This window comes from Lacerta agilis, chromosome 2, assembly GCF_009819535.1.
Source record: "Lacerta agilis isolate rLacAgi1 chromosome 2, rLacAgi1.pri, whole genome shotgun sequence".
Lineage (NCBI taxonomy): Eukaryota > Metazoa > Chordata > Lepidosauria > Squamata > Lacertidae > Lacerta > Lacerta agilis.
The window spans coordinates 24230514-24244535 of record NC_046313.1 but is presented as its reverse complement, the minus strand read 5'-3'; the positions used below and the strand labels follow the sequence as shown (position 1 = coordinate 24244535).

Genomic DNA, 14022 nt, shown 5'->3' with positions numbered 1-14022 from the left:
ACGGCAAAGGACTGGGGTAGCAGAGAGCAACAAAGGACAGAGAGATGTTAAAATAATGGACGGTGGCCAGAGAGCCAAGAGTAAAAAATATTTTAGCAATGTACCTGGGCATCTGCTGTTCCCCAGGATAGTAGGGCACAGTCGTAGTTAGCAGGCCCATCATGCCAGTGGACTCCCTCTCTCCACCTGCCCCTTCCTCCATCTCTGGATTTCCTTTTTAACTCTCCCTCCCTCTGCAGCCCTACTCACTGTGGCAAACTTTGCTATATGCCTCCATCATCCAGTTCTCACCAGGTGACCATCCTTTAGCCATGCCGGCTGGGGCTGATGGGGGCTGGAATGCAGCCACACCTGCAAGGCCACAGGTTCCCTTTCCTCTGTTCTAGATGGTCGAGCTACTGCCTGATTTGTATGACTTGAGGAAATTAGTAGCAGGACAAACCTATGCTGATAAAGGCTGTAGCGATTCCAAGGAACTCTCTCTCTCTCTCTCTCTCGATATATATATATATATATATATCACTCCACATTTCTGAGTGGAAGAACAGAATTGTTGGAAACACATTGGTGACCACAAAGAGAAAAACGGGTGCTCCTTCTCCCCATTTTCCTCACTACACCCCACTTCCTCTTCCCTACAGATCTATTTCTGGGAGGCCCAGCGGCAGAACGAAACAGAACGGGTGAAAACGCTCTTCCTGCCGGAGAGCGGCGTCAAACTCAAGAATCTGACCGGCTACACCGCCTACCTTGTCACCATCCTGGCCTTCAATGCTGCAGGCGATGGGCCCCGCAGTGCCCCTATCAAGGGCCGGACGCAGCAAGCAGGTGGGATAGGAGGGAGGAGAGGCAGCGGCGACTTGGCTGTGAATAGCAGTTTGCAGTTCCTGTGCTGATGTTCTGAGTTGGGCCGGGGATGGGAAGGCATGAGCACGACCACGATGGGAAGTGTTCATTCTCATTCAACTCACAGCTGAGGTTTTTTTTAACGTGTGTGGCCAAAACACTTCTCTCTGTATAAGTAGAAAATCTTTTTTGGTCCAACTATACTGATAGGTCATCACCTCCCTTTTGCACCCTCTTAACTGCAGCCTTAAGCTCCCGCCCGCATTATCTTTTTCCTCTTATTTTCTCTTATAATTTTTATTAAGGTTTATGGAGAAAAATGCAACGCTTAACACCTTCCCCTCCCCTGCTTTTTCTTAAGCAAACCAAGACTTTTATTTAGATACAATAAAAACACAAAAGGGGATAATAGAGGAAAGAAGGAAAGAAGGAAAGAAAGAAAGAAAGAAAGAAAGAAAGAAAGAAAGAAAGAAAGAAAGAAAGAATAGAAAAGAGGGTTAAAAGAGATAGCTAAAAAAATAAGATTCAGAGAGTGAATAACTTCCAATTCTTCATCTGTCCACTATATAAAATATTCACTTCATCCAGTCCTCTTCATTATGGATGAAGAGCCCACAGCATCCCAGCATGTCTCTGCCGTCACCAGCTGAATCATGGGCTTGCAGGTCCTGAGCCCCCAACTCCCCTGTGCTTCAACCCCAAGTTCCTGCTTCTCCTGAATATTCAAGCCCCTCTCTGACTAGGAGCTTGACTCTTGAGCTGGAACGTTGCTGCTCTGTGTGCATTGCTGTGCACCAGGTTGAGATTCAGCACAACCGTTGAACTGTTGACCTTGGGCTGCATTTGATGCCCAACAAAAGACACATGCGTCTCTGTAGCCTGAACCCCTGTGCTCCATCCTCAACAGGCACCTGCTTTGTTCCTTTGCGTCACCTGCGCCCCTCCTCTTCCTTCCAGCTATGAGCTTCAAAACATCCTCAGGTTACATGTTTGGAGATCAAAGCCAACAAGAAAGGAAACAAGGAGAGGCTTATGGGCCATATCCACCGCCGGCAGCTTTGGCTGGTGAAACCTTCTTTAAGCCAAGGGCACTGCTGAGTGAGGATCTGGGCTTGTATCTGCGTTTCCCGCTATGCAGAGAGGAAGTTGGGGCTGTCTTGGACTGCGCTTCGCTGGCTTCCCATTCCTTGGATCTTTGGGGTTGTTGTTGGCACAGCATAAAGGAGCATGAAAAGAATTGCAGCGATGACTTTGGCCAGAGCAGTTTAGGACAGCTTCTCCCATTTCCCCTCTTTGCAGGCCCCCTGCTCGGCTCTAAAAATGACTGCGCCAAAGGTTCAAGTCGCTGACTTTGAATGGACTCGGCTAAAATACAAAACAAAACAAAACAAACAAAAATGCATTCTGCCTAATGCCCTGAGACAATGGTCTCTCTGTTAGAAGTTCTCAGTGCCTTGGTGAGAAAAGAGGTTTGAGATACTGTGCATCTGCAAACAGTTTTTATTCCAGGAGATGCTACTTTAGGAGTTTCTGGTTTTAGGAATCCTAATCTGTTGCCAGTGCTTTACAGAGTATGAGAGGTAGCAAGTAAATAAAGCTAGATTTAGCTTTTTCATTTTGAGAATGCTTTTGGGCTGGGTGTTTGTGGTTTATTTTTACTAGCTTTTAATGATTTAATTGCTATAAGTTTATTCTAACTGTCCATCTCCTTGGAGCCCCCTCTCCCTTAAAGGCAGTAATAAACATATTTAAGATGAATAAAAATAAGGGCCTAACTAGATGAACTGCTATTTGTTCCAGGAAGGGAAATATACAGATATCTTAGAGTAGTCTTCCCCTCCAGGGCTTCATCTAGACACATCAAATAAGCGTTTCAGTTGTAAACTTTGTATGAGAAATCAGGTTGGCAAAAACTGAACTCCACAGCGCCATCTAGTGTCACAGTGTTATAATGCATATAGGGGGGACCCCTGACCATTAGGTCCAGTTGTGTCCGACTCTGGGGTTGCGGCGCTCATCTCACGTTACTGGCCGAGGAAGCCGGCGTACAGCTTCCAGGTTATGTGGCCAGCATGACTAAGCCGCTTCTGGCGAACCAGAGCAGCGCACGGAAATGCCATTTACCTTCCCGACGGAGCAGTACCTATTTATCTACTTGACATGCTTTCGAACTGCTAGGTTGGCAGGAGCTGGGACCGAGCAACGGGAGCTCACCCCATCACGGGGATTCGAACCACCGACCTTCTGATCATCAAGCCCTAGGCTCTGAGATTTAACCCACAGCGCCACCCGCGTCCCTGTTATAATGCATATACAATGCATCTAAAGTGCTTTTTCTTTGCCGATGTAGCTGAGTCCCAGAAGTTGTTGGATTACAACTTCCCTTTTCCCAAACCATTGACTATGCTCCCTGGGGCTGATGTGAATTAAAGTCTAAAGCTTCTGCTGGGTAAAAGATTGAGGAAGACTGCTTTACAGGTCTAGGTAGATTTTTCCACAGGGATAAATAATAGCTTGGGGTGTGTGATCTTAAGAAAAAGAAGAAGTTAGGATATACAGTCGGGAATCATTTTGTTTGGGTCTAATAATATATTTGAGAAGATATGGAGGATACAGACCAGGATGTCTGTTTTGTTAGATGACCTAGTTGGCCCCTGTAACAACGGGTGCTGGACCAGAAGATTCCTTTACCATCCCTAGGTCCAGCCACGCTTCCAATGAAAACCGTGGCTTGGCTTACTTGCTTAAACCACCTGGATCATTTAACCCAGCTTTATTTCTTTCACGGGTTTTATAAAACTCCTCCTCCTTCTTCTTGGCAAGGTTGTTATCAGTTCCAGCTAAGATATAGAAAACTGAAAATGAAGGGCAGTTTCTTGTTCAGTACAAAAGAGTGAACTGCTGTTAAGCAGTCCAGGGAATCCGGAAAGCATAATAATAGCATTAACTATATATATTAAACCCTTTTAAAAAATAATTTGATTGTCTGAGGATCTGGCTCATGAGCTACTCTCTAAACTAGCATTATGAGATGTTTTCTTATTTATTTCATTCATCCTTTCACACTAGTGCCACTGTGTTACTGCCAAAGCAGTAACCGTTTCCCAAAATAATCCAGACATGTGAAATGCCTTGGTTGTCAAGGAAACCAGCAGCAGAGCATGGGGTCGGGAAACAATAGCCCTAGCCCAATTCCACCTGCATAGATTTGTTACCTTTATTTCTTTCTCCAAACCTTTATTAGGCATTACAGATATAGACCATCTTAAAACATCCATAGGCTATCCAAAAGAAAAATCAAAATCAAAATATATACAAAGAAACAGCTATCTAAGGTGTATAGCAACATAAATTTTCATTGGGGGTGTCTTCCCGCAATATTATGTGATGTTGTGGAAGAAGCTTTGTTATCAAACAATAGACATGCTAAATGTCCCTACTACATTTTCAGAGCCAGCTTGTGGGAATTGTTCAGCCCTGGACAGATTAAAACCGTGAGCACGGTTTCAAAAGTAGTTTACAACTTCCTAGAAAGTTAGAAATCTGTGGAGATCAGCTTCCTTCCTGGGATTTCTTGGTTTTCTGCCTGCTTGCTTCCTTCTGTGACTTACGGCTATGGAAAACTCTTGCCACATTTAATAGGCTTGCTGTGGGAGTTTTGTGGTCTCGCTGCCGCTAGAGCTGGCAATGCACATGCAATTTCTACACATGTAGGCTTCCCCTTCTCAGATGTCCTCTCCCAACCTGTGGTGGTGAGGTGAACGCTGTGATTTCAGGAGCGGGTCCAGCAAGGTGGTACCACGATCCCTTTAGTTTTATGAAATTTTGGCCTAGTTAAACATTATTTCAGCCTTCTGCACTTTTCTTTGCCCACCTTTGGTTTCCTAATCCACAGTCTCCTCCGTTTTCAGTCTGCCTCAGGCTCCACTTTTCCCTTTTCTGGCCCCTGCAGCTCCCTTAATCACATTGTCCATTCTCCCCTCCTACATTCCATACTTTGCCACCTTAAACCTAAATCTTAACCGTTCTATGGGGTGGCCTGTCCAGGTTGCATTCTCATCACCACCATGAACCTGAAAGAGATTCTGCCCTGATGGTGGTTGCCCTTTAAAACTATGAGGTATCCAGAGGTTGAGCTGCTTTTCCTCCCTAGGATTCACAAAGGAGAGGCAGCATGTGGTTGGGAGTCTCAAATGGGGAGAGTGCTCTTGCGCTCAGGAACTGCTTGCAGCCTTCCCATAAGCATCTGATTGGCCATTGTGAGGGCAGGATACTGCACTATAGATGGGCCTTTGGTATGATCCATCAGGAGTCTTCTTGTGTTCTTGAGGGATAGCTGGGTATACATTACATTTTAATCTGTTCTATAAACAATGGGTATGCAAAGTGTTTTGCGATCATTGGCATCATTGCTAAATTCTAGTGTGCAAAGTTCTTCCCAGTCCTTCCTGCAACCGTTTTCACAATAGTTTTACACACACACACAAGCCGCACACACACAAGCGATTCTAACTTCTGCTATTGAAGCCTGGCTGGAGGAAGTTAAAATCAGCTAGTGGATGGTATTTGTAAGGGAGAATCAGTGGGTAGGAAAGGCTTAAGCACCCAAGACCTGAGAGTATAGAGTGGTATACAATTTTAATTAATCATCATCATCATCATAATTTCATGGTTCTCCATTAAGGTGGAATGTCCCATCCCCAGCCCATGTATTGCCAATGCGAGGGAAACACAATGTTGGACTCTCCATGTTTTCCTTTCAACATCTGTTTTGTCCCTGGTATATTCCCATTTGACAGATGTGATGAAGAGCCACCGCCACTGGCCCATGACCCTCCAGTGAATTCTTGGTTGAGTGGGGGTTATAGTCTCCTCTTCTGGGTTTTTAATTACTTAACCCATGTTGTCCCCTTCCCCAGCTGCTCTTAGACCAGATATCTCTGCTTCCTGTCCTGCCATTGTTCTGTCTTGTTTTCCTTCACTGGCTGTGCAAAAGGTCAAGGACTGATAGAATTTATTTCAAGGGATTGTCCTTCCTTTTGGAGATTAGTGGTGGGTACCTAGACCACCTCCATCCACGAGGCCATGTTGTTGACAGGAAAGCCTAACATCGCCCATAACTTCTAACGCCTTCCTTTTCTTTCCTCGCAGCCCCCAGCTCACCAGGCTCCATCAAATTTAGTGAGCTCACCACCACCTCCGTGAACGTCTCCTGGGAGCCACCAATTTTCCCTAATGGAATCCTGGAGGGTTACCGACTCATCTATGAACCTTGCATGCCTGTGGATGGTGAGGCGCTTTATGTGTGTGTGCATGTGAAGGTTTATGAATGTGCATGAATTAGTGAGTCAGTTGTGTGTTTGAAGTAGTGAATCAATTAAAACAAGCAAGACTGATAAAACAAGTCTGTCTCGTGTTTCGAATCATGACCATTAGAACTTAATTTCCAAAAACTAACTGTAACCCCAGACCCTTTTTATCTTCACATTTTGTTTCCTAATCTGAGACATGTAGGTCAGCTGTGCATACTCAGTAGTAATGGAAAGGCATTCTGCACATGCTCGAATGCCTTTTTTTAATTCTCAGATTGCCAGCGCTAAAAAAAACAACGGTTTCCGGAATGTGTGTTTATCAAGCACTGTGTATTCAATATTCCAGTGTGAAATTCAGTCATAATATTCAAGCATGTGTTCTATCCCCCTCTTGCTTAAAAATGAGCTCTTTCTGGTATCATCATTTTTCTACTTCTTCCCTTTCCTGAAAAAAAGCATTATTTAAAATAAAAATAATAATTAGAAAAATAGGTCCCATGCTCATATGGCCATACTGTCTTGTACTGCCCCATAAGGTCATATGCTGTTCCATATTTATAATTTTCTGATCAACAAAAACAAATGGATAACTAGGCCACAAGTTTTCGCACAGAATATCCAACTAATATAAAGGAATGTTTGGTTTCGCACTCCCACACACTACTAATGTCACAACATAATCACAGTTAATGCTGAAACATTATTAACTGACCAAATAAATCCTTCCACATCCATCCATGCATCTGAACTGCCTCTAACCTAAGGATCTAGCATTAATAAATGCAATGAAACCATTCCATGATATTTTGTGCCATTCCTTATCCTGTAAAAACAGCAACATAGACCCATATAAAATACCCAAAATATTCAGGTATTTATCTGTGCTGGAAGGAATAAGCAATAATGTAGGCTGTAAGAAACTCGGAACTAAGCCTAAGAGAGTTTGGATTTGATAAATTGCAGCAACTTAGCTGCCGGGAAAGTTCTCTGGCTGCAAGTGACCATTGATGGGGTTGAATGCCTAATCCCTAAATTCTGCCTCTCTGCCCTGCAGGTGTGAGCAAGATTGTAACAGTGGATGTGAAGGGAAACAGTCCACTATGGTTGAAAGTCAAAGATCTAGCAGAAGGAGTCACTTACCGGTTCCGAATCCGAGCCAAGACCTTTACCTACGGACCGGAAGTAGAAGCCAACATCACCACTGGGCCAGGAGAAGGTAAACTAAGAGCGGCCGGGGGGGGGCGGAAACCTTCTTTATCTGCCACTTCTTATACTTATATATAGATCTTGCAAAGTATTGTGAATTGAACTCTTGAGTTTCTCTAGGGAACAATTGTCCTGGTTGATTGGTGATGTACTAATGATGTACAACCCCCCCCCCCACACACACACAAAAGTGATGTAATATTTAAAGCCACATGGAATCAACAAATTGGAGCTCTGTTGAAAGCATCTATAAACCCACCTTTTGGGGAATGGACATTGTTAGCAGTTTTTCTTACCTAGGGCTTGTATTTAGCGGGGGGGGGGGAGAAATGATTTCTTGGTTACTCGCTCCACAGTCTTGCAGCGCAATTTCTGTACTGAAAATGGCTTTCTTGGTTCCCAGGTGCTCCAGGTCCTCCAGGTGAGCCCTTCATCTCCAGGTACGGCTCAGCTATCACAATCCACTGGTCAAGCGGTGACCCTGGGAAAGGTCCTATCACTAGATACGTGATTGAGGCGCGTCCTTCAGGTACCAGCTCTGCGCTCAGTCCACATCCCCCTTGGCTGACTCAGCCATTAGCAGTCCTAAAGTTGGAACGTGGGGGGGGGGGGAGAGCAGTGCCTGGTATGGCTGCTTCTGTCCAGTGGGCCTTTCGGGACCATGATCCCAAAAGACGAGGCTTCGTTTCCAAACCAAGATGTGCCCAAAGCATCAGCCTGCCCGAAAGTCAGCGCTTCTGTTATGCAAGTTCTCTCTCCTAATCCCAGATAACCAGGAGGTTGCGGTTACCCACTGGTAACTGCGCTCTGCAAATGTTCAGAGGCATCGGGTGGTATCCAACTAAGTCTCATTCAGTGCAGACACATTGAAACTAATTACCGTGACTAAGTTAGTTCCATTGATTTCACTGGGACTTCTCTGAGTAAGCCTTAGTTGAATGCCACCCATTTTCTCTTTATTATTCTGGCATGCATTGTAGGCTGATCCAGTTGTAGCTTGGAAAGGGAAGGGAGGCACAGTGGTGCAGAGGGGAAATGGCTGCATTGAGGAACTGCGAGAGTAAGAACCGCCTGCCTTCAGAGACCCTAGCTGGTGTTTCCTGCATGAGTACAGCCAAAAAATGCAGGGCACCTGCCTGCCAGTTGATTTAGCATCCATAAGACATTCACCTGTCTCCTGGCCGCATCTGATGGTGCCTGGAATGGATGTCACCTGGTGAGGTAGCACTCAAAAGAAGAGCACCGCAGGGTATGAGTACGAGTCTTTCAGCACGAGCCTTTGTGGCAATAAACAGGCCCCGTGCCACTCCATCTGCTCTTCCTTGTCCTCTCTCCCTTTTACTCACAGCAGCCTCATTAAAAAGCAAGCCAGAGCCCATTTCAAAGCACTGGAGTGATTTATCCCCTTGCATCAGCCCTGCTCTTGGGCTGCAGGTCCATCAATCATCCTCTCCATTCCCCAGAGGGAGACGGGAGCAGGCAGAATGTTTCACGAGCCACAAGATTCCTCTTGGGGATGGAGACTGTCCCCCTCAAGTCAATCCCTAAAGGAGCTTACATGTTTGAAGCAAGCAATCTGCCTGCATTGAGCGAAGCAGGTTGTAATCCGCCATCGTAAACGACCTCTTGGGCACACGGGGAAATACAGTTGGGAGACCCGACTCACCCGAGGTTTGCACATTGGGATGTGAGAGCTTGGATATCCAGTCCCTTGTAGCTATTAGGCTACATCCAACCAGTGTTAGGACCCAGAGACGTCCTAATTAAGTAATTGCCAAACTGCATGCTGAGTACAGTATGCTAATATGGTACAAAAGAGCTGTTAAATGTGCCATGAGAAATAAATGTTCTGTGAATCCAAAATACCCACCCACCAAGGAGGCCCCCATTGCCTCTTTGGATGAATTACCAACCTGACCTAGTCTCCTCCAAGGCACCCTCTGCCTTTAGGAAAGACCATTCTGCACCATTTCTGCAGCAAGTGTTAACAGGGTCAATCAAGCTACTCCTGGTTCAGACAGTACAGGAACAGAATCTCCTGCCTTGAGGAGGGAGGCAGTGACGCACAATGGCATTTCCGGAGCGGGGATGGTGGGTCAGGTTGAGAGTGTCTGCAGTAATTCAGATCACCCAAAGAGCCCAGAGTCATGTGAAACAAGTAAGGACATTTTATTTGGCCACAGTGTGCACAGAAAAACCTCATTACCCCTCTGTTAACCTTCCTGTGGGCTTCTCCCATCTTTTTTCTGAGAGTCATGGGGCACATAGAGATTGCTCTGTCTTCACCTGTCCTTTGCCAGCTTGGATGCCGGCAATATAGCCTTGGTCTAAGTGTGATTTTGATGCTGAGAGGGGGCTGCCTATTTCTGCCAAATTACCACAATGTGCCACAAATGCAAGATATTTTGTGACACACCCCTAAATTAAAGGTTCCAAAAATATTTTAGCTCATTCAATGATGTTAATGCTATTACTGACAAGGCTGGTCTTTCCATTAGGACTACACTGGCTTCAGGTCTACCCAAGAGTCCTCCACCAATGTGACCTGCTGCTGTTTTGAACATATTGTTCAGCAATATGTCTTTGCCACTCCTCTCTGAATCAGAGAGCCTTAGGGATTATAATGTCTCAAGAGTCAATTTAGCCCACCTTCTGGGTTGGCTCCATCATCAGATATGAAGAACTAATTAAAGCCGAGGCTTCCTGGACGGTTATGTACCCGGCATACCTTTTAAAGAACAAGGACATCTCCAGAACCCCTTGTTCCATCAGTCACCGTCTCTTCAGAGCTGGAGTTTCTTTTGCGTTACTTAATAACCTTATACATGCAGTCAAATGTCTGCAAATACATTTTGTATGAGCAGCTTGAGCTTCATTTGACCATGCTTTATTCAAACGTATAAAAAATTAAGGATCACTGGCATGTACATCATGCTAACATAGCAAATAATTATGTGAACTTTGCAAATGTCTGAAAATAGCTTGTATCAATTATTGCCATTTTTAGGGAGAGGAAACAAGGGTTTTCTGTATATATTCAGCATTATGGGTCCCCTCATTCACTTCCCAGGGTGGTGGATATTAATTATTTCCCCATGCTCTGTGTGTGTGTGTGTGTGTGTGTGTGTGTGTTTGCAATGAATTTATAGGTGCAAAGACACACACATGCATTTCCTGTTGCAAATTCACTTGGTTTTTTCTCTGTCTGTCTGTCTGTCTGTCTGTCTTGTCTTCTAGATGAGGGGCTCTGGGACATTCTCATCAAGGACATTCCCAAGGAAGTGACCTCATACACCTTCAGCATGGACATATTGAAGCAAGGTGTCAGCTACGACTTCCGGGTCATTGCTGTCAATGACTATGGCTATGGGACACCCAGCTCTCCCTCCCCATCGGTTTCAGGTAACAGAGGTGAAAGTCTAACACTCCCTCAGGTCAGGGTCACTAAGCCCTGAGCAGAGGCTATAGGAAGCAATGTGTGTGGGTGGCCTTCCAGGGAAAGGGTGTTTGATTGCTCCATGCTGCCTGCTGTCTTGCAGCCCAGAAAGCCAATCCTTTCTATGAGGAGTGGTGGTTCCTGGTGGTCATTGCTCTGGTGGGACTCATCTTCATCCTCCTGCTGGTCTTTGTCCTCATCATCCGAGGGCAGAGCAAGAAGTATGCCAAGAAGTCAGACTCAGGTGGGTGCTGACAACATCGTACTGAGGCATCATTTCCCCCTAATTAAGGCTCCTTCCTTTGAGAGTATTGAATACAAACACGGTGGAGAGATTTCAGTAGCGGCTTTGAAGCTGTATCCCATGTGGAGCACAGTAGCGAGTAATAATAATAATAATAATAATAATAATAATAATAATAATAATTAATTTATTTATACCCTGCCCATCTGGCTGGGTTTCCCCAGCCACTCTGGGCGGCTTCCAACAGAACATTAAAATGCAACAATCTATTAAACATTATAAGCCTCCCTTAACAGGGCTGCCTTCAGGTGTCTTCTAAAAGTCTGGTAGTTGTTTTTCTCTTTGACATCTGGTGGTAGGGCGTTACACAGGGCGGGTGCCACTACCGAGAAGGCCCTCTGCCTGGTTCCCTGTAACCAGGGAAGCAACACCGTACATTCCACTGGTCCAACATCCTTAGATTTGCTCCTTGTTGCCTTCTTAGCTCCAACCAGGAGATGATACTCCTGCCTGCAGCATCATAGCTACAAACCTCTTCCCCAAGCCAATGGCCCACCCATGAGAATTTCCACTCACCTCTTCTTGGATGTTATAGTCTTTTGTTTTCCTTCCATGCCCTGGTCACTATCCCAGCTGGCGTGACCAAAGCCCAGGGATTATGAGAACTAGAGTCCAACAACATCTGGAGGGCATCACATCAGCTACCCCAATCTAAGCTAAGACTCCTGAATTCCAGTTACCCGATTAAAACTGAACCAGCTTCCTCAGTCATTTGAACAGGGTGGAGGGAATCTTAAATGCAAAACCTAGCTTTAACTGTTCTTCAGCTATCTGGGACTTACCCTAAGAATCCCCCTCTCTAGTGCCTGAATGTGGTATTTTGGGGGTGGGGTGGGGGATGGAGTCAATGACCTTGTTGACGCCACTTCAAGCTGACACTTAAAATAAATGGCTTCGTGTCCCAGCCACCGCCAGAGGCAACTGCAGAGGTCACCAGGGCAAGGGAATGCGACTGTGTTTGCTTTGCTCTAATTGTGAGGAAAATCTGAGCTTTCCTCTTAAATAAGCAAAATGGATGGAAGAAGTGGAGTTTGTGTGGGATGGCATCTTTGGAACAATGGCTTGCAACGATTGTTTGCAAGTCACTTTCCTTGTATGGATGCACACAGCTGCAGGGAAAGAAACTTCTGTGTCATCACGCGTGTAGCAGTTTTCAAACACATCTAAATGTGGCAAAAACAATTTTCATGCAATATGATGCTCACGAGGGGACCCCCGCTCCCCACCACAACCTTGCAGAACTATGTAGAAAATTCGAGGTTTTGAATTTGCCTTAGAGATATACGAAATCCTTTTTTAACATGCTATGCCATGTGTCCAAAATATCATCTACTCTTGACTGGCAGGGGCTCTCTGAGGTCTCAGGCTGGAGCATTTCAGCCCTTGTTGTCAGGAGCTGCCAGGAATTGAACCTGGGACCTTATGCATGCAAAGCATAAGCTTTCCCACTGAGCTATGATCTCTCCCCACCTATGGTCCCACCCCAGAGGCCTTCAGAGAGGACTGGGAGGGTGTGTGGCAAAGGCATAAAATGACTTTTGCTTGGGTGGGAAGAATGCATTTATTTTAACCCTGCTCTTCAGCTGAAAAAGGCTGTCACATCAGCTTACAGCAAGATGCTCCCTGCACTCAAGCTCATGAAAGGAAAGGCGATTGAGGAGGGAGGAGGGGTAAAACAAACACAGGCACAAGTTTTTGGCTACAAAGTTCTTATATGTGTTCAATCTGGCAGGGAGGAATGTAGCAAGCTCTTGCTAGAGGCTCCTCCTCTGGCTGATGGATGGAGCCATGGATTCCTGTTTCCATGATGTTCTTGCAGGGAGGAGAGTCACCCAGCAGCCCTTGGTCTCCTGGCCAAAGGCACAGGCCCAGAGGGTGCTTCCCCTCTGCTCTGCAGCCTCTTAGAACTTAGAACCTGCAACTAACCTCTTAGAAAGCTCTTCTCAGCACTTGAAACCAAGAGCATATGAACTGCTCCTTCAGTTCAAGCAAATTCTTAACTCACTTTAGCTCCTGTACTGTTCCCACGGAAGATCTCAAAGAGGAAGATAGTCAAGGAACAGTATGTGGATTTTCCCAGAGGTACAGTACAAGATGTGCTTAAAAAGTGTGTGTGTGTGTGTGTGTGTGTGTGTGTGTGTGTGTGTGTACAATGTGGGAAAGTAAGCTTTGCTCCCCTAAAATTACCCTTACAGAAACACCTAATAATCTGTGCCTTTGATATACTTGGCATAGCCTCAGAAGGCTGTACCTAGCAATTTATAGGGGTGGAAGCTGGGCACCCCACACCACTTATTCACCCAAAGGATTTTTGTGCCCCCTTTTCATTTCCACGCCATCATTTTTAAATCCTTGGATGGCACCCCATAAATAAAGTCAGGAAGCTTGAAACAAGCCATTGAGCATTGTTCTCTCTGGGGCGAGAATTTGGCTGCTGTCTCTCAGCCACTAAGGAATCCTAAGATGATGACGTCTTCTGTCCCCTTGGCTTCCTCCTCACCCCTAGGGAGCAACTCCAAGTCAAATGCCCTTGGCCACGGTGAGATGGTTAGCCTGGATGAGAGCAGCTTTCCTGCTCTGGAGCTGAACAACCGGCGCCTGTCCGTGAAAAATTCCTTCTGCAGGAAGAACGGAATCTACACAAGGTACCAGAGGCTGTGCCAGTACAGTCACAGAAAGGATTTGGTGCGGGGAGAGGGACCGAATTTGGGAAGGGCAGTTCTGCTCTCCTGCGCTAAACACTTTCCCTTTCTGAACGGAATCTCAGAGCTTCCATGTCTCTCCCGAGGTCCCCGCCGAGACCCAGCCCCGGCTCCCTGCACTACTCGGATGAGGACGTCACCAAATACAATGACCTCATCCCAGCTGAGAGCAGCAGCCTCACGGAGAAGCCCTCGGAAATCTCTGACTCGCAGGTG

At 45.8% G+C, this 14022-nt stretch overlaps 1 protein-coding gene across 10 annotated transcripts in view; it reads left to right on the top strand.

Moving 5' to 3' along the window:
* Positions 1-14022, top strand: part of SDK2 (sidekick cell adhesion molecule 2) — a 326992-nt gene that overhangs the window by 303574 nt on the left and 9396 nt on the right. For 4 of the 10 annotated variants that reach the window (XM_033138944.1, XM_033138940.1, XM_033138943.1 and 1 more), the window contains 9 exons: positions 642-828; positions 5998-6135; positions 7213-7374; positions 7768-7893; positions 10602-10766; positions 10904-11044; positions 13115-13186; positions 13611-13749; positions 13872-14019. In XM_033138944.1, coding sequence (XP_032994835.1) covers positions 642-828; positions 5998-6135; positions 7213-7374; positions 7768-7893; positions 10602-10766; positions 10904-11044; positions 13115-13186; positions 13611-13749; positions 13872-14019 — 1278 coding nt within the window. The remainder of the gene's footprint in view (positions 1-641; positions 829-5997; positions 6136-7212; positions 7375-7767; positions 7894-10601; positions 10767-10903; positions 11045-13114; positions 13187-13610; positions 13750-13871; positions 14020-14022) is intronic. The other 6 variants (XM_033138948.1, XM_033138949.1, XM_033138947.1 and 3 more) reach the window with 3 other exon arrangements.